This window comes from Triticum urartu, chromosome 7A, assembly GCF_056163025.1.
Source record: "Triticum urartu cultivar PI428250 chromosome 7A, HENAU_Tu73, whole genome shotgun sequence".
Taxonomy (NCBI): domain Eukaryota; kingdom Viridiplantae; phylum Streptophyta; class Magnoliopsida; order Poales; family Poaceae; genus Triticum; species Triticum urartu.
The window spans coordinates 304002462-304023400 of NC_141879.1; the positions used below are offsets into that span (position 1 = coordinate 304002462).

Here is a 20939-nt window from a genome sequence, read left to right on the forward strand (position 1 = left end):
AACGCGGCCGAAAGCAGACCTAGCCTAGTGGCCTTCCAGTCCAATCCGGCGCGCGCCACTCAGTCGCTGACGTCACGAAGGCTTCGGCTGATACCACGACGCCGGGATACCCATAACTACTCCCGCGTAGATGGTTAGTGCGTATAGACCAAATGGCCAGACTCAGATCAAATACCCAGATCTCGTTAAGCGTGTTAAGTATCCGCGAACGTCGACCAGGGCCAGGCCCACCTCTCTCCTAGGTGGTCGGAACCTGCCCTGTCGCTCCGCCTCAAAGATCCACTCGCGGGTGCTCCTCAAGCCGACCCGTCTTTAGTCACCACATGTATCATGTATAAAGTATATAGTATATACCCGTGATCAACTCCCGAGTGATCACGGCCCGATAGTATAGCATGGCAGACGGACAAGGATGTAGGGCCACTGATGATAAACTAGCATCCTATACTAAGCATTAGGATTGCAGGTAAAGGTAACAACAGTAGTAGCAAGGATAGGCTATGCATCAGGATAGGATTAACGGGAAGCAGTAACATGCTACACTACTCTAATGCAAGCAGTATAGAGAAGAGTAGGCGATATCTGGTGATCAAAGGGGGGGCTTGCCTGGTTGCTCTGGCAAGAGAGAGGGGTCGTCAACTCCGTAGTCGTACGGGGTAGCAGCGGCGTCGGTCTCGGTGTCTAGAGAGAGAAGAGGGGGAAGAAACAATAAATATAATGCAAGCATATGCATAGTGATGCATGACAAGACAAGTTACGGCGTTAGAGGTGCCCTAACGCGGTAGTAGGTGATACCGGTGAAGGGGGGAAACATCCGGGAAAGAATCCCCGGTGTTTCGCGTTTTCGGGCAAAGGAGCCGGAGGGGGAAAGTTGCGAGTTGGCTATGCTAGGGATGCGTGGCGGACAAACGGGCTGCGTGTCCGGGTTCGCCTCGTCGTTCTGAGCAACTTTCATGTTGAAAATATTTTAATCCGAGTTACGGATTAAAAGATATGATTTTCTAAAGATTTTATTAATTTCTGGAATTTAATTAATTATTTAATCCAACATTATCCAGAATAGTAAATGATGACGTCAGCATGACATCAGAGTGATGTCAGCAGTCAACGTTGACCATTGACCTGGTCAACCTGACGTGTGGGTCCAGTGGGACCCACCTGTCATTCTCTGTTTAGGTTAATTAGTGATTAGGTTAATCTAATTATAATTAATTAACTTAATTAATTCCTTAATTAATTAATTAATTTTATTATTATATATATATTTTTTTAATTCCTTTTTTTTTATTAAACGTTCTGGGGCGGGCCCCACATGTCTGTGGCCCCAAGGGCCTAACGGGCACAGGGCGGTGCGAGCATGGGCACCGCCCGAACGGGCATGGATGCTGGGCGCCCGAGACGGTCTAGGCGCGGCCCGCCGCACGGTGGGGGTGGTAGCGCGCCGGCGAGGTTTTGGGCGGGGCGCCACCGGCCGGAGTAGTGCGGGCGGGGGCATGGGTCAAAGGTGGCGGCGGCGGTGATCGCAGTAGCGCGCGGGAGGCCGCGCGGGGTAGTGGGCGAGGCCGGCACGAGATGCGGGCGCAGGGGAGCAGGGCGCGGGGGCCGGGGTGCCGGAGTTGGCCACGGGCGTAGCGGCGTCGCCGGCGTAGGGGGGGGGGTTCGGTGGCCGCAGCGGAGGCGGCAGGGGGGCTGCGGGCCACGGCAGGGGCGGTGCGCGGTGAACGCGCATCGGACGCGGCCCGGAGCGCATCAACCGCGGGCGAGATCGGCGGGGACCGCGGCGACGAGTGCGAGCGCGCGAGGGAGAGGGAGGGAGCAAGGCGGGGCTCACGGCGGGGAGCAGGGTTCGTGGCAACGGGGGTCGGGGTGGTGGTCGGAGACGATGGCGTCGACGTAGACGACGCAGACCGACGAGGGAGCGCTCCGGGGAGGAGCTTCGGCGGCGGCGACGTTCGGTCGCGAGGCGGCGGTTGGCGCCGCGAGCCCCGATCCGATCTGGATCGGGGGAAGGGGGCGCGTCGTGGGGGAGGGGACGGGGACGCGTGACGGAGCGGAGGAGGGCGGCGAGGTGGCGGCGTACTCGCGTGGGGGGGGGCGGCGAGCTCCGTCGGCTCCTCTGGATCCCGATCCGGATCGGGAGAGAGGAGGGGGAAGAGCGAGTGGGGGGGGGCGAGTGGGTGGCGGCTAGGGTTCCGCTGGGGGTGGGAGGGATAAGGGGAGGGAGTGGCCGGCTGGGCCGGGGGGGGCGGCCCGTTCGGTCGGCTGAGGCCAGCTGGGCCACTTGGCCCAGCGGGGGGGGGGGGGCTTTCTCTCTTTTTTTTTTCTGTCTTTATTTATTTTAAAATACTTAGGCAGTCTATAAAATTGTGTTTATTACACCATATTGACCTATGTAAAATATGGCATCTCCCGAACACTTTTGTTTTAAATTTTGAAAAACTTTTATTGTTTGCTTTGATTTTGAAATTTGAATTCGAATGGGATTGAATCAACGCGAGGTTTACAACAGTAAAAGTGGTGACGAGGCATCATTAGCAGAGGTTACTGTAGCTTGATTATCCGGGCGTTACAGGGGCGGCATGGGAGTGCTTGCGGGGGAGCTTGGTAGGAGGGATAGGTGGCCTCGATGCGGTCGCACCACCTGTCGCCGGCACGGTTTGCCGGTCCGGATGCATCCGCTCCTCCTCCCCCTTTCCTCATGTTCGGCGGGGAGCTTGGTTGGAGGGATGGGTGGCCTCGATGCGGTTGCGTCACCTGTCGCCGGCACGGTGTGCCGGTCCGGATTCATCCGCTCCCCTTTCTCCCCCTTTCCTCATCCGCGGGCGGGTTGGCGCAGGTTTACCAGCGGAGTGTCTGCGGGTGGTTCTGTCGGTCGAGGGCCGTCGGTTGGTCCAAAGTTGGGGCCTTTGTGTAGGTCTCGGGGTTGTCTGGTTGCAGGGCGGCGGTTCTGGCGGTAGGCGGCGGGAGGCGCGACGTTCATGGGTGGAGTGTGCGTCTCAGGTGCGGGCGGGCAACCATGGCCGCATGGGTGGCATGGTTGCGGGTGGTTGATGGAGTTCAGGTGCACCAGTGGGGTGTGAGCGCCAGGGTACACCACTTGTCCAGTCCGACGGTGGCGGTGGCCGTTGCCGCTGTACCCTTCATGAAGGCTCCGTAGCGGCGTTCCCACTCTGCGGTCTTGCTCTGGATGAAAACCTGATCTTCGCTGATCGGGCGGTGGCGGCTATCCATGGTAGTGCCCTTCTTGGAGGCATCGCTTTGGAGGCCTGGCTTCGTTGTGGTCCGGTTCACCTCCCTATTGTTTGTTGGTGGGGTGGTGTCGGTGCCTGGCACCTTTGTATCTTGCCTTGGGTGTATGCGGTGTGTGCGTTGTTCGGTATCTCGCATGTATTCGGTGATGGTTGCTTTATAATCTAAAGCGGGGGAAAACCCTTTTTCGGTAAGAGGACGACAACCGCGGGCATCACCACCATCGCTCTGACCACCGCTAGACAGGGAATTCTGCCCGGCACACACGCTCCACCTCCATACAGAGGGCGAAAATCACGAGAGACCTGCCACACCACGACTGAGGCTGCCAGGCCGCACCCGAGCTACGAGAACCGCCCACGAACACCGCAGCTCCCACCACAGAGTTGCCGCCCTGCATCCTGACACATCATCGGCCATCGAAAGGGATGGGCCTCCACCAGCCAGCAGACCCCTACACAACTGAAGCCGCCAACGGCCGGCACGCCGCCACCGCGCCAAGATTGGAACTGGGGGCACCAGGTCGGGGAAAGGGTGAGGAGTGACGCAAACCTCGAACTGGCACCCCTGCCAGTCACGGGTGGCCTCATCACCCATCCCTCCTGCCTACTCTCCCTACATCGCCCCCTGCAACGCCCAACCACGGCCGCCAGGACAGGAGCGCGAGGAGCACGCCCTGACCGTCCGCCGACAGACAAGGGCGCCGGAGTGGTCGAGATCCGCCCCCGGAGATGAGCAGAAGAGGTGCCGCGAGCCGCGCCAGAACGGGCACGCAGGCGACGTCAACCGCGCTACACGCCGTAGCAGACGCGCCCGCGCCCGCCGGCGAGGCGCCACCAGCCCGCCAGATCCGCCACCGCAGCCACGGGTGCGAGACCACCCCGTGAAGCCCACCGCATCGCCACCTAGCGCTCGCAACCCTGCGCCAGAACCCGCCGCCGTCGCCGCCACCGCGCCCGAACCCGTCGCCGCCACCGCGCCTCTCACCAGCGTGATGCACCACCGGATGTCGTTGACCCACACTAAGCGTGCCCGAGCGCGAAGTGAAGGAGCCCTGCCGCCACCGGCGCCGGCGGGCTTTGCCCGACAGCGTGGCCCGACGGCAGCGAGGGAGGGAAGGAAGGGGGCGAGGCCGACGGCTAGGGTTCCCCCCTCCACCCATTAAGGAGGTTGTGCGCTTGCCCAGCAGCCCGATGACCATTTGCCAGGCTCGATAATGGAAGGTGTTGAAGTACGAGCTCGAGGAGTCCCTCATATTGTTAATCGATGCAATGCCATGAAAGAGAGCTAAAGATGAGTGTTCTGGCAACCGAGTGCTCTAGCGACCCCAAGGCGACAGCGCTCGCCCCTCCCTCGCCTCCCCCGCTATCTTCGTCGCTGGCGAGCGCCGACGTAGCCCACAGCCAGCCAGATGTGTCCCCCCGCTCCCCGGCAACACCGATGGATGCACCTACCACGCCCGTGAAGGTGTTGTGGGCGGACCTTGCGGAAGATGACGATCGTGCTGCCAGCCGTTCCATCAAGCACCGCGACCGCATTCTCCCTCCCCCGGCATGTGTGACGGCGACCATCGCTGATGGCGGCTCAGACCCCAGGGGTGGGGGTTCTGCTGCCCTCGCACGGCCCATCCGTGTCGTGGGCGTCGGAGTGCAGCTCGCTCGTCATCGGGGCAAGGCGCTGCCTAGAGGGGCAGGAATTGTCGCTGCAACTGCTCCTCTTGGGGTGTTGCTCGCCGCTCTGACCACTGGTCTGCTAGCCTCTCCTAGCGGTCACCATCGTCGGACGCCACCGTCGTCTCCGCTGCCGGCGCGCCACGCTGTTGGATTTGCTCCCGAATGCACGCTCTCCAAGGTCGGTGCACCCCATTCAGTCCTTTCATCGTGGCGTTTGGCTTCTCCCGATTCCATGTCACGGTCGGCGCCATTCGCCATAGGTCTTGGGTGCCAGAGCTCTGCCCAACGGCGCCAGCTGCTCGAGGAGGGGAAACCCTCCCGACCAACCCTACCTCCGCTCGGTTGGGCTGGGATCGGCTGGGCCGTCCGGTGGTGGGCCAGGCCTCGACCGGCACCGCGCTCTCCACCCACCCCTCTCGGGCCATGGCTCGGATAGCTGGACCAGCTCGTGCTAGTCTAGGCCCACTGGATCCGGCTATGCCTCCTAGGATCGATCGATATGGCCTCCCCAGGTCCTCGTTCCTCCATCGCTCCCAGCGAGCGCGTGCTAGTCCAGGCTCACTGGATCCGGCTATGCCTCCTAGGATCGATCGATATGGCCTCCCCAGGGTTTCCCCATTCCTCCATCGCTCCCAGCCGCCTCTGCTCAGCGACCACCTGCTCCTGCTTCCCGCCCCAGTGGGGCGACGTGATGTCCGCCCCAAATGGGGTCTTGACGCGTGGCGGGATCAGCCCCGTCCATCCCAAGACGGCCAGCGGCGGGAATGGACCTCGACGACAGCTCTAAAACCGCGACCACCGGCGCTCGCCGACGCGGGAGGACCACCGCTCCCCGGCAAGCCGCTCGCCGGGTCGCTCTGACCGCCACAACCGCACCCGCTCTCTACCCCCAGCGGAGGACTGGCGCTCCTCCCGCCGGCGTTCCCCTTTCCCCGTGCGTCGGCGGGATCGCAACCTCTCCCCTGCCCCGTCGGCTCGCTCCTAGCCCCCGGCCCGTCAGCAAGAGCTCGCCCCGCCTATTCTGCCACGCCGGTACCAACCGCCGCAAAACCAGCCCCAGTTCTTGCTTTCGAACGGGGGCAACAGTAACTGCGGGCGTCAGGGTGCCAAGAAGAAGCGGCCTACCCGCGCATCCGGTGGGCATCCGGCCCCTGGCACCTCCGGCTCGGCACCATTGGCTGCGGCCACCTCCCAGCCGGCGGCTGTGGCCGACCGCGACGCCCCACCATGCTTCAACTGCGGGCTCTTCGGGCACTTCCAAGTTTCGTGCACCAACCCACTGATGTGCTACTTATGCAAGGACTCCGGGCATCCCGCCTTGAGGTGACCGAGTTGATGATGTATGGGCATGGGCTTCTTCCACATCGAGGTCCCGGACATCTCGACTACTGCACGCGCAGCGCCGAGATTACCCTGGCCCTCAACAAGCTGGTGGTGGACATCTCGGAGCCCAAGCTCGACCCAAAGGCGGTGGCTGTCCTCAACACAGCATGGATCCTCATCACGGGTCTACCCGACATTGCGAGATTCGAGCGGGCCATCCCCAACATGTCTTGAAACCTCGGCTAGGTCTTCGTGGTTGATGAGCTCTCGCTTCGCAAGGAGGAGGTTCGGGTCAAGGTCAAATCCCTGGACTCCTCCAAGCTCCGGGCCACCATTCGCGTCTTCCAAGGACTAAGGCTACGACCTCAAGATCGCCCCTGAGCCGCCCAACCCTGTGGGTCATCCCTGCTTCTCGGACGACGGAATCTTTGGCAGTGGCACGGGGGGGGGGGGGGGGGATGACGAATACCGCGGGCGGCATCATCGTCGCTCCCGACTCTTCGACGTGGAGGATGATGATGAGACTTCGGAACGTGGCCGCTCAAACTCCAGCGAGCCTCCGAAGACGGCACCGAGGAGTGGTGGGTCGGGGCCGATCGAACTCGGGTCGCGCAGCCTCTCCTCTTGTCCGGGCCGCTCGTCCGCTCCCCTCTAACCTCCTCCTTCACTTTGGTGGACCCAACCCCTTCCCTGACTGGTGCTGGCTCCTTGCTGATTGTGGCGGACACGAGCGACACATCTAGTGTGGGCATGATAGTCCTCCCGGCTTCATCCCCGCGCTCCCCTTCCAGGGCCTTCCACATCGCCGTTCCCGTTGCCACCGAGACCCCTGACGACCGTCTCGTCTCGGCTGTCTCGATATTTGGCCCGGTGGTTGCCTCCCCCGAGCTCGAGTCGGCACCGCTGCGTTTTGTCCTGCTCTCACTTGGGGAGCTGTGCGGGCAAGGGCCTCCAGCTGCAAGTGTGCTGCCACCCGCAAAGCAGCCCGAGATGGATCCCCTCTGTCGTGCCCATGACTCCTCGCCGCCCCGCCTGGCCATCTCGACTGCTCCTCCGCCGAGCAAGCTGTGCTGCATGGTTTAGGTCGTGCCTGCCCCGTCCTCCCCGTCGGCTGGGATGGTGGCCAAGGCTACGGTGGTGACCACCCCGGTGGCCTCCCACCCCCACCCACCACGGGCTATGGCTTACTCCAGGCGGGTCAGGTCCGCGTCGACTCCAGTGACGGCCTCGCGGCGCAGCGCTCAGAATGACGCGGCCAGACCAGCGAACAGCCTGGCTCCGTCCATCCCCGAGCGGGCGGAGATTCGGGCGACAACCCGGAACCTCGAGACAGGTACTCCAGTCATTCCTGCTAGTTCTTCCAATTGCTCATTCTCTGCTCTTGAGTCGGCCCAGCTTGGCCATCTTGCCAAGGTCGCCGCAGACTCGGCGATCGTCTTCAGGGGGAGGTGGGTACCCCTTAGTCCAGATAGAGGTGATCCGCACTCACGGGATCCTGGATGGGAGGTTGGCTGAGACTCGCGCGCGCCTTCTAAGTGCGACCACCTCCGGATCCACCCCTGCCCCATCCTCGCATGGGGTGACTTCGACGGAGGTGGTGGAGATCTGTGGTCGCACCCGCTCCCGCACCACTGACTTGCGTGCGCAAAGTGCCTCCCTCATCCTGAGGTCAAGCAGCCCCCCGATGGCCCCCCTGATGTGGACGCTCTTCTGGAATATCCGTGGTTTCGGCCAGGATGGACGCCGCCGCCAACTTATCGAGTACATGCAAGACGAGAGAATCGACATAGTGGCCATCAAAGAAACCATGCGTACGGATATTCCAACCGGAGCTTGAGCAATTGAGCTCTCACCTGTTTTCCTAGCACTGGCTCCCTTCTAGTGGGACCACAGGCCATTCGGGTGGCATCCTTTTAGGCGTAAAGGATGCCACCTTCGAGGTGGGTGGCATGGACAGGGGAGAGTTTTTCGTCAGCATGGAGATTTTTGAAAGGGCTCTCAACTTCAAATGGGAGATTTTCATAGTCTATGGCCTCGCCGACCACCGCCATTTCGAGGCCTTCCTCGACGAACTTCTGAGGAAGGTCTTGGACGCTCAACTGCCTGTGGTGATTGGGGGCGATTTTAACCTTATCCGCTCGGCTGAGGACAAAAGCAATAATCTAGTCAACTACCCTCGGATGCAGATGTTCAACGACTACATCGCGGATCTCGGTCTTTGAGAAGTAGATAGGGTTGGTGCCAGGTTCACCCAGACCAACCGCCAGGTCGACCCGATGCGGTCCGTCCTAGACCGTGTCCTCGTGACGCCGGAGTGGGAGCTCCGCTATCCCCTAGCTTCTCTCCGGGCCATCACCACGATCGGGTTAGATCACGTCCCTATATTCCTCTCTTCGGAGAACGACCGTCCGCCACAACCCCCACGGTTCCGATTGGAGACTTTCTGGGTTAAGCAGGATGGGTTTGTCGAGGTTGTCCGCGACTGGTGGATTGCGGCCCGTGGTTCCCCTCACCGGTCCCTCTCGGCTGTGGCACTTTTGCACTAAACGCGCACGACAGTTTATGAAGTTGTGGGGAGCTAACCTCGGTCGGAATTTGAGGGAGCATAAGAAAGCACTTCTCGACTCCATCTAGGCTTTAGACCTTCGGGCAGACTCCTCGGGCTTGTCTTCCGACAAGTGGCTGCTCTAGTATGATCTTGAGGACCAGCTGACGGTAATTTACACGACCAAGGAGGCCTATTGGCACCAACGTGGTACCCAGAGATGGGTCCTCAAGGGTGACGCCAATACGGCATACTTCCAGGCCATCGCCAATGGCCGGCGATGCCATAACACTATTCCCCTCCTTTGGGACGGTGATAACCTCCTCCAACGTGCGGCTGAGATTCGCACGCACGTCGATGTATTTTATAAAGCCCTCTTCTCACCCTCCCATAAGGGAGGTGTGGCTCTGGCCCTAGATATTTGGGTCGAGCACCGGCGTGTCTAGGCGGCCGAGAATGCGGCTCTCACGGCCCCTTTTACCGAGGAGGAGGTTCAGTTGGCCATTAAGGGCATGAATCCGGCATCCACCCCAGGCCCCGATGGCCTCCCGGTAAAGTTCTTCCATACCTTCTGGACCGTCATTAAGCATCAAGTGATGGCGTTCTTCAAGGAGTTCTATGTGAGCTCCATCGACCTGTCGTGGCTTAACTACGGGATCAACAATCTCATCCCCAAGGTGTCTGGGGCCGCGGACATTCGCTAGTTTTGCTCGATCACGGTGACCAATGTGATCTTCCGCATCCTGGCAAAGGGGTACGCCAATAGGGTGACCTCATTAGCTGGCCACATCAGTCATCCCCGGCCTTTATCCAAGGCTGTTATATTCTGGATGGGGTCTTGGTTTTCCATGAAGTCCTTCATGAGGTCCGCTCTAGACAACAAAAGGCGGTTTCCCGAAGATTGGATTTCATAAAGCCTATGACACAGTGCTTTGGCCCTTCCTTCGGGAAGTCCTACTCCGCAAGGGTTTCGACGATCGCTAGGTCACCCATGTCATGCAGATGGTGTCCTATGGGCGTACCGCGGTTAACATTAACAGGGAGATTGGCCCCTTCTTCCCCACCCTATGTGGGGTTAGGCAAGGCGACCCCTTCTTCCCCTTTTTGTTCAATATGGTGGTTGACGCTCTTGCTACCATTCGAGACAAGGCCGCGGGTCATATCCGTAGTGTGGTCCCACACCTTGTGGGAGGGGGTGCGGTCTCCCTCCAATACGCCGATGACACCATTATTATGGTGGAATGCTCTGCGGCCAACATCACTAATCTGAAATTCCTCCTCTGCTTCCAACAGATGTCCCCTGCCGACGGTTCAGATGGTCGGGTCTCACGATCAACTTCAACAAGAGCAAAGTGATGGTTATGGGCTACTCCCCTGCCGATCGCCAGAGCATTGCCGACCGGCTTAATTGCCAGCTGGGATCTTTCCCCATAAACTACCCGGGGATTCCCATTAGTGACTCTTGGCTTTCCGTGGCAGATTTACGGCCGTCGGTGACCAAGCTCCAACACCGTGTCGAACCATAGCAGGGCAGATGGTTGTCCAAGGCGGCTCGGACGATGCTCATCAACTCCTCACTTTCCAACCTGCTCCTATACATCATGAGCTTCTACAGCCTCCATGAGACCCTCCATCATGAGATTGCCAAGTATCAGGCGAGATTCTTCTGGGCTAGGGAGGGCGACAAGCAGAAATACCATATGGTGCGTTGGCCTGATATTTGCAAACCCCGTGACCAAGGCGGGCTCGGTATCATGTCTTCCAAATGCATGAACATTGCCCTGCTGACTCGATGGTTGTGGTGGATTGCGAATGGGGAGGGCGGCCTTTGGCTTGACATCATCCAGAACAAATATCTCTGGGGCCAACCGCTCGCCTTCTGTCAGTGGTCGTGCGGCTCTCAGTTCTGCCAATCCATCATACAACTGCTTCTAGTTCTCCACATCGGGACCTCCATCTCGGTGGGGTCCGGCGGCTCTGCACTCTTCTAGTTTGACACATGGGTTCGGAATCGCCCATTCGCCGCCCGGTTCCTAGACTTTTTCTCCATCACGGTGGAGCCTAGGATCTCTGTCGAGGTGGCCCTTATTGACTTAGGGCGCCTCGCGTTCCGGCGGCCATTTGGGCCACCGGAACTTGTCGCGTGACAGGAACTCCTTGAGTGCATTGCTCTGCAGACCCCGGATATGGATCGGACGAGCGATCGCATCTCCTAGCACCTGGAGCCCTCGGGTCGGTTCTCCACCAAATTGCTATACCAGGCCATTGCGGCAGCTCCCGGCCCAAAGACCCTTGCGGAAATCTGGGCGATTAGACTATCATTGAAGATTTGGATCTTTCTGTGGCAATGGATCCGGGGACGGGTGCCTTCAGGGGTGGAGGTACTCAAGCGAAATGGTCATGGCGATGGGATATACCCCTTGTGCAGGACGGAAGAGGACTTGAATCACATCTTCTTCACCTGCGTGTCCTCGCAATTCCTTTGGAGTTGCTTCCGGGAGGTGGTCGGCGGTCGGCGGACGTTGGGTAACAACAACTTCTCCGGCCTCTTTGTGAAAATCCAAGCCTCTCCACAACGTATCCACCACATTAGGAGGCTGGGTATTGGGGTGCTTGCCTGGACGCTTTGGACGGTCCGCAATAAACTTGTGATCCAGCGTGCGCCCCTTCGACATGCTACTGACGCGGTTTTCAAAATGTGTGGTTACTTGCAGCTCTGGTGACCGCTTAGTTGTCCTCAAGACCGAGACGCCATCGACATCCTCATCGCAGATCTTCATGTGATGGCCCTCCGCCTGGAGCTGCCGCTTCCTCCACCTCCGCCTGAGCCGCATTAGCCCTTCGTGGCCGATGCTACCCTGTTTTCGTTTATTTAGGGTGTGTTGAGCTGTGCCCTCGGCAAAACCCTCAGTGGACCTTGTGAGTGTGCTACCTTTGCGTGTGTGTGCGGTGTGAACCTTTGTTGGATCTTGTGGCTCTGGTGGTTTGCTTTATATATAAAGCGGGGCGAAAGCCTCTTTCGGTAAAGATGAGTGTTCAGGAGCTGCATTTGGTTATGAAAAGGGAAGATGACGCGGCCGTGCGGCTCAAGATTCTGTCCCACATCCGTTGTGTCAAGCAAGATGCAGAAACATGTCAAGAAGGTTGGGAAGGTAACTGGTTTTGATCACAATGACAATAGCAGGGTGATCAGGATACTTACAGAAGCACAGGAGACCACTGGCCATGCTAGGTTCTGGCAGGTGGTGTCTTATTGTCTCCCAGACATTCCAGAAGAGAAAACCCGCATGCAAGAAGGATCTGTTGCAGGCACTGGAGATCATCGCTGATCTAGAGAGTGGAGTCAAGGCCATGTTCAGGAAAATGATACAGAACAGAGTCTCTCTTCTCTTCTGAGTGCTCTCAGCTTGTAGAGGCCCAACTGCAATTACCTGTGACTGTGATTGGCGTCCACCTTTTAGAGGATTTGCTTATCATCCCACTAAAGTCCAATGTAAATATAAATGGCAAAACATATCATCAGAACCAACTTTTTGGTACATCCCTTTTGGTCAATTTTTGTCTTCATGTATGCAGATGCCACTGTCGTCTACGTTATATCCTGGCGGCTTGCTTCTTTGCAGGATTTGGTGTAATGTTGTCTTCTTTACCACTTCCCATTTGATCATATATACTTGATATTGATATGTAGCTGGCAATGGAACAATCACCTGAAACGTGGAACGGTTCAGGAGAGAATAACGTTTTCTTAACACAACTTTATACTAAATAAAAATGCTCTCTGACTTTAGACAAGCATTTATTATGGAACTCACACTATTAGATCAGGATAATTATGTAGCCAGAAGCACACCTTAGACGTTTGTGTTCTGTGGTTTCGAGGAAATTCCCATGCTACTCACATGGGAAATGCTTCAAGAAACAAAAAATGGGAAAAATATATTGAATCAACAAGAAAAGTCTGGACATTGAACAGGTGTGGCAAATGACCAACAAACGGATTGTATGACTAATACAAGTTATACATCCAAGCACCAACAATCTAGACAAGAGTTGACAAGCCATCTAAAGCTGTACCAGCTCATTTCGTGCCCACATATATATTAGATATCTATGCAGATTCTTGTTGTCAATACTTGGAACATAACAATGTGATAAGGTCAGCTAGATGCACGCAATGCACTACAAAATTGTAGAACACGTGGATTATTTCGACGGATCGCTGAAATAGGTTAGGTAGGAATTCTGAAGTCAACTCCTCCTATCTAGCAGGTACAACAAAGAAGCAACAAGGTTGCTTCCTCCTCATTTTGCTTCATGCTGCCACCTGTTTTGATCCATGAACAAACTGCATCTCGTGCAGATGACTTTGCTGCAAATAATGGAGACATGACAGCGGATAGCCTCATATGCTCAACGAAAGATCATTCCAGCAGTAAGGAAGAAACAAAATATAATCAACTTTTTTGGAGAAATTCAGTACCAACAAGGTTTTGCTTATGTACAATGTCACTATATAAATATATATTTACATTGGAGATTTTTTGGAGATGATTTACGGCACGCTTTTGCAAAAGTAAAAGATCATTAGAACAGGAAAAGCACATTGCAAATTCGTCGGTACAATTACTTAATATGAAATTGACATACAAAACCCAAAAAGAAGGGGACAATATGTTGAACGAACAACAAGCAGACTATCCTTGTACAGTGGATCTTGCTCAAAGCCACCTAAACATGCCAGCACCAAACATCAAGGTTTGACATTGTAATTAGAACAGCTTTGCACCGACGATGCAAGCAAAAACACATAGATAAAGCTATGCATGTGCTTGCACCAGGATCCAGCATTATTATAAACCACCAAGAAGATTCTTGCTGTTCATCACTGAAACATGACAACGTGACATCTCACCGGGAAGATAGCCAGCGCACCAGTGTAACACGCTAAGAGTTAGACAGCTATAATGTTTTAATCACTACGCTGCTCCCAGATCAAGAACCTTGATCGGCAGCATCTGGAATACAAAATTTCATGATTCCCTTTGTCTACCATTGAAACTATGCTGCATCACATCCATCCTCTGTATATATAGGTCTCAAGACAAGACTATACACATCAAGACAACACTTGCTCTTTCCTCCTAAAGTCCTCACTCCTTCCAACTCAATACAGAGATTAGTTTCCGAAGCAGATATGGCTTTTGCTCTAAGATCAATAAGCTTGCCTTCAAGGCATCACACCACTGAGGCGGAAGTACAAGAAGATCTGCACAGCCTAGAGACAAGTGTCTCTTCATCCATCACCATCGAGACGATGTGCGATGGCCTGCGGAGGCTTGGAGACATCTACGGTGCTGTTGAGGAGATCATCCAGTTGCCAAGCAACCAAGTCTGTTCCTCCCAGCAGAGGAAGATATTGGATGGAGAGACGGAATATTCTCTCGAGCTTCTGGATCTCTGCAACAACATGCAAGAGATCTTCGTTGAGCTCAAGGCCATTATCCAAGAGCTGCAAGTGGCTCTAAGAAAAGGAGATGATGCAACCATCCAAGCCAAGATCCAGTCTTACATCAGACTGGTGAAGAAGGCTGGTAAACAATTCAAGAAGACTACCAGGAAGGCGACTTCGGACAAGATGGATAGCGGAATGGTCAGTCTATTGATCAACGCAAGGGAGATGACTATCTCTCTACTTGAGTCCGTGGTGCACCTTTTGTCGAAGCAAATCGAAGTGCCTAAACAGTCCCTAGTTTCCAAGGCATTTCACAAGAAAAAAGCTGTTGTTTGTGAGGAGCAATTGCAGGACTTAGAGTGCAGTATCAGGGATCTTGAGAGTGGAGCAGGGCACCTGTTCCGGAAATTAATCCAGAGCAGAGTTTCCCTCCTAAACATACTTAGCTCATAGATCTCCAGGAGCCTTGTCACTCATATCATGTTATTGGCATCCGATTTTTTGAGGACTAGCCAATCTCACATTTTCCCCAGATGTATATACAATACAGATGTACAAAAAATTACAGAAACAAATCCCAAATTTTGATCTATTTCGTGCCCGCAATATATTTTTGTGATGTCATAATAGTTTGGTTGAGATCCTTATTTGCCAGATCTTGTTTTGTGTACATGAAGTGTCGCTGTTATTTGTTTTTTGTTGTGTAAGAACAGATACATATGTGAAAATTACAAATTACTGCAGCAAAAACTAAATCTCCATTTTGAAATCAATATCTGGGTATTGAAGCTATCTAAAATAATTTCATCTCTCCTTGATAAAAACAATCCTTAGTTTTTAAAATGGTGTAATTTGAAATGGAGCTGGTAACCCCCCACCCCGCCTGCATGCGAGGCCTCTGCATCACTCCCGTTGGGTTACACCGGCGGTGAAACCCTTGCAGAGGCATCAGCCCCTCCCTCGCCCCTCCACTATCTAATAGTGGACTCACGTCCAGCAACAGACTCAGCCACACAGCTCATTCTTGCTGCCAATAGTTGGAACATGGGAATGTGATTGCTCATCTCGACGAAAGTGCATGGCATGCCACTGCTTCCACACATCTCTATAAATAGGTCTCGGCAGAATGGTAGACACAGCAAACTAAAAGTTTCTGCTTTCTCCTCTCTCCAACCACAATACAAGCAAAATCTTCAAGATCAGATATGGCTTGCCACCTAAGATCAACAAGTTTGCCATCTAGGCCTCTAGCTAGCGAGGCTGAAGTTGAGCAAGAGCTTCACAGCCTAGAGGCAAGCATCTCTTCCTCTGCTACCATCAGCACAATGTGTGGTGGTCTGAGGATGCTTGGAAACATCTACAATGGTGTTGAAGAGATTATCTGCCTGCCAAGCAACCAAGTTAGCTCCTCCCAGCAGAGGAAGATGTTGGATGGAGAGATGGAATGCTCTTTTGAGCTGATGGATCTCTGCAGCACCATGCAAGAGATCTTCGTCGAGTTGAAGACCATCATCCAAGATCTGCAAGTGGCTCTAAAAAAAGGAGATGATGCAGCCGTTCAAGCCAAGATCCAGTCTTATACCCGCTTGGCAAAGAGGGCTAAGAAACATTTCAAGAAGACATGCAACAAGGCTGCTTCCATCAAGGCAGAGTATGGAATGGTCAGGCTGTTGACCAAGGCGAGGGAGCTGACGGCCTCTCTACTTGAGTCCACACTCCACCTCTTGTCGAAGCAAATCGACATGCCTAAACAATCTCTTGTTTCCAAGGCATTTCACAAGAAAAAGGCAGCTATTTTTGAGGAGGAGCAATTGCAGGAGTTAGAATGCAGTATGGGAGATCTTGAGAGTGAAGCAGGCCATCTGTTCAGGAAATTAGTCCGGAACAGAGTTTCTCTCCTAAACATTCTTAGCTCATAGATACTCCCTAGTCACTCTTGACGCCATGCGATTAGCATCCGCCTTTTTGAGGAGTAGCTGACCTTGGTACAATTTTCCCAACATGCATACAGTAGAAATGTACAGCAAATTATAGAAAGAGAAACCAAAGTTTTGATCCATTTGACCATTTCATGCTTGAAGATGTGTTTTGTGATGCAAGTATACTTAATTTTGACAATTATGGTTGGTGGATCTAGCTGTGCGTACATTAAACATGCCAGGTCGAAGCCACAAGGGCTAATCTTGTGTTTAGCAGAATAAATCCATTTAATTACCCAGATTCCCCACCACCCCCTCACATCACATGGATGTGCAGTCTGGCACTAGAATTGAATATTCTTGTTTCAGAACGGATATGGAACTTTTTTTAATTGAATTTCTACAGTATCATTCAAGTAGTATATCACAATGTACATTATTACGAATCCAGAGCCCAAAAATGGCACAAGCATGTACCCTAGCACCTGGATTATTTTGCCCGTTCTTAACGTTTCACAATAATCTGAGAAAGATTCGGTCGCAAAAACTTTAGCAGGCGTCAAATTTCGCTTGTTTTCATATCATTCTACATGCAGTAACGCCAATGGATGTTGTAAATGATAAACAAGAAAGAAGAGATGTCTCCCTTACAAGTACTCACGTAAGCGGATATGTGAGTGGTAGAGAGCGCAATTGCGCAACTTATTAGTCGAAGGTCGGGGAGTAGAGGGAGACCTCGTGGAGAAAGAACCAGGCTGGACGCTGGCGGCGACCTCCGCGGCGGCGCATCTTCCGTTTCTTCATTTTCCCCACCACAATTTTTTTGTGTTTCCTCTTTCCTCTGTGTGTGTGTTTTTTAGGGGAATTTCTTCTGTGTTTTGATGAGGCCAGAGTCCATTTTAGCTTGGCCCATTGAATACACAATCAGTCTGACATGGAATTCTGACTCGGCCCATGAGCAGCATCCAAACTAAATTGACAAACGACATGAACAAGCAAAATTCAATATAATGCAATCAAGCTCTTACTAAAAAAATCATGTATTTCTCTGCCTAAAAAAATCATGCATCTCTCTACAAACTAAATCATGTATTTGTAAAATAACTACTCCCTCCATTCACAAATATAAGATGTTCTAACTTTTTATGAATCGGATGTATATAGACATGTTTTAGTGTGTTTGTTCACTCACTCACTAAAGTATGAAAAAGGGGTTTTACTGAGGGCACAACTCAACAAGCCCTGAATAGTACACAATAAATAAGCGGCGTCAATGCGGTGAGTCCCAGGGACTAATCCGGCTCAGGAGGTGGTGGAGGAAGCGGCAACGCCAAACGAAGAGTCAGCGCCTGAAGATCTGAAGTGAAGATGTCGATGGCATCCTGCTACCACGGCTAAGCGGTTTCCATAGTTGCAAGTAGCCACACATTTTGTAGAGAGCATCAGTCGGTTGCCGAAGAGGGGCACGCTCAATCACAAACTTATGATGAATCATCCACGGAGGCCACACAAGAACCCCAATGCCCATCCATCTAGTGTGGCGGGACCCACGCGCGGAGGTATGAAGTTCCTCGAAGAGGTCTGGGAAGTTGGTATTGCACCTGAAGGAAATATGCCCTAAAGGCAATAATAAAGTTGTTATTTTATATTTCCTTATTCATGATAAAGGTTTATTATTCATGCTAAAATTGTATTGATCAAAAACCTTAATACATGTGTGAATACATAAACAAACAACGTGTCCCTAGTGAGCCTCTACTAAACTAGCTCGTTGATCAAAGATGGTTAAGGTTTCCTAACCATGGACATGAGTTGTCATTTGATAACGGGATCACATAATTAGGAGAATGATGTGATGGACAAGACCCATCTGTTAGCTTAGCATATTGATCGTTCGGTTTTATTGCTATTGCTTTGTTCATGTCAAATACATATTCCTTCGACTATGTGATTATGCAACTCCCGGATACCGGAGGAATGCCTTGTGTGCTATCAAATGTCACAACGTAACTGGGTGATTATAAAGATGCTCTATAGGTATCTCCGAAGGTGTTTGTTGAGTTGGCATAGATCGAGATTAGGATTTGCCACTCCGAGTTCGGAGAGGTATCTCTAGGCCCTCTCGGTAATACACATCATAAGAAGCCTTGCAAGCAAAGTGACTAATGAGTTAGTTACAGGATGATGTATTACAGAATGAGTAAAGAGACTTGTCGGTAACGAGATTGAACTAGGTATGAAGATACCAACGATCGAATCTCGGGCAAGTAACATACCGATGGACAAAGGGAATTACGTATGTTGTCATAACGGTTCGACCGATAAAGATCTTCGTAGAATATGTAGGAGCCAATATGAGCATCCAGGTTCCGGTATTGGTTATTGACCGGAGATGTGTCTCGGTCATGTCTACATAGTTCTCGAACCCGTAGGGTCCGCATACTTAACGTTCATTGACGATATTGTGTTATATGAGTTATATGATTTGGTGACCAAATATTGTTCGGAGTCCCGGATGTGATCACGGACATGGAGAGGAGTCTCGAAATGGTTGGGAACTAAAGATTTATATATAGGACGATAGTATTCGGACACCGGAAATGTTCCGGAGTGTATCAGGTATTTATCGGAGTACCGGAGGGGTTACCGGAACCCCCGGGGAGAACATATGGGCCACATGGGCCATGGGAGGGGAGCACACCAGCCCACAAGGGGTGGCGCGCCCCCCTTACGTTAGGAGGCCGAATTGGAGAAGGAGATGAGGGGTTCGCCCCCCCTTCCTTCTCTTCTCCCTCTTCCCTTTTTCCTTCCGGCAGTTATAGCAGGGGGATGCCGAATTAGGGAAGACCCCAAGTAGGTTGTACGAGTAGAACACAAAGAGTTGTGGGCGGTGTTAGTCATATTGCTTACCACCAACGTCTTATTTTGATTCGGCGGTATTGTTGGATGAAGCGGCCCAGACCAACCTTACATGTCCACGCAGATGAGACCGGTTCCACCGACTGACATGCAACTAGTTTTGCATAAAGGTGGCTGGCGGGTGTCTGTTTCTCCTACTTTAGTTGAATCGAATTTGACTACGACCGGTCCTTGAAGAAGGTTAAAACAGAAAACTTGATGAATCACTATTGTGGTTTTTGCCGTAGGTAAGAATGGTTCTTGCTAGAATCCCGTAGCAGCCATGTAAAACTTGCAACAAAAAAGTAGAGGACGTCTAACTTGTTTTTGCAGGACATGTTGTGATGTGATATGGTCAAGACATGATGTGATATACTTATTGTAAGAGATGATCATATTTTGTAAAAGTTACCGACAACCGGTAGGAGCCTTATGGTTGTCTCTTTATTGTATGAAATGCAAACGCCGTGTAATTGCTTTACTTTATCACTATACGTTAACGATAGTTGTAGAAGAAATAGTTGGTGAGACGACCATGACGCAACGATGGAGATCAAGGTGTCGAGCCGGTGACAATGGAGCAGGGCCGACCCTGTGTTTTGGGAGGCCCTAGGCGAACTCGGCGACATGGGCCCCTATGTAACTTTCAACCATACATCTTTAGTTTAAAATTTGACTATAATAATTCAACAGACTCCATCGACAACAATAATAACTAATTTCAAACCGACCCCATCAACGACAATAATATCAAAAAGATAGCAAAATGAAACTAATATGACATGATTACCTCAAGTTTCTTCAACTGATCAAAGCGACTGGTCAATGAAAGAATTGCATTGTCAACAATGTAAAGTACTTATTCAAAGAACCAATCAGTGGTTGAAGTTTCGGATCACTTTCTTTCTTTGTTTCTCCTTTTTTCAGCACCCAAAAATTGCTTCTTATTAGGCAACAGGGCAGGATAATGTCCTAAAATCATGAAGAAAAGAGTGTACAAAGAATTAAGAATTTATATATCAGATGATTGGAACCCTAGTAGACATACATGGATGGATAGTTTTTTTTTGATGGATGGATAGTTGAATACGTACATAGTAAATAAAAACTAAAATATACTACTGAAATTGTCAAATTGGGATTTTGGGGGATGGATCAGGTCATCAGGAGCATGGATGGATCATGGATACGTATACGTACTATTACTAACTCTGTGGATTGTGGTGTACTCACGTGCTGAAGAAACTGATGGATGGAATGGGTCATGAATTACCTCGTTGGCCCGTTGCAGACTTTGGGCTACCGGACTGCTGTGCGGCGTGCGCAGCGGCAAGCCGGCGGCGGCCGACGAGGCGCCGAGCGACGAGCGGCAGGCAGGAGGAAGAGATTAGAGACGAACCGTCCAGACTCCAAACGAAGGAAAAGAAAATGAGCAGCCGGCACCGATCGCTAGCCTCTAGCGTAACGCTTCGTAATCGATCACATGGACCTCGCGCCCTAGCCCATCTTGTTTTTTACGTATTTTTTGCTGGGCAATAGTATGTATACATACTACATCATGGGCCCCCTCTCGCCTGGGCCCTGGGTCGTCGCCCCACTGGCTATACCCCAGGGCCGGCCCTGCGATGGAGATCATGACGATGCTTTGGAGATGGAGATCAAAAGCACAAGATGATGATGGCCATATCATGTCACATATTTTGATTGCATGTGATGTTTATCTTTTATGCATCTTATTTTGCTTAGTACGGCGATAGCGTTATAAGATGATCCCTCCACTATATTTCAAGGTAAAAGTGTTTTCCCTGAGTATGCACCGTTGCTACTGAAAGTGCACTATATCGACTAGAGGGGGGGTGAATAGGCGATTTTTGTGA

The 20939-nt window shown here is 52.5% G+C and overlaps 1 protein-coding gene, 1 long non-coding RNA gene and 1 pseudogene across 2 annotated transcripts; 2 read left to right on the top strand and 1 right to left on the bottom strand.

Moving 5' to 3' along the window:
- Positions 1–384: 384 nt before the first annotated feature.
- Positions 385–17035, bottom strand: LOC147959385 (uncharacterized). The gene is made up of 3 exons (XR_015609963.1): positions 16900–17035; positions 11993–12500; positions 385–681 (listed from the first exon to the last, which is right to left on the bottom strand). It is a non-coding gene; the product is annotated as an uncharacterized LOC147959385 (long non-coding RNA).
- Positions 12521–14837, top strand: LOC125519778 (uncharacterized; annotated as a pseudogene).
- LOC125519777 (uncharacterized) lies at positions 15426–16304 on the top strand. The gene has a single exon (XM_048684546.2). It carries the CDS (start codon positions 15451–15453, stop codon positions 16162–16164), a length of 714 nt encoding a protein of 237 aa, XP_048540503.1. The 5' UTR covers positions 15426–15450; the 3' UTR covers positions 16165–16304.
- Positions 17036–20939: the final 3904 nt, after the last annotated feature.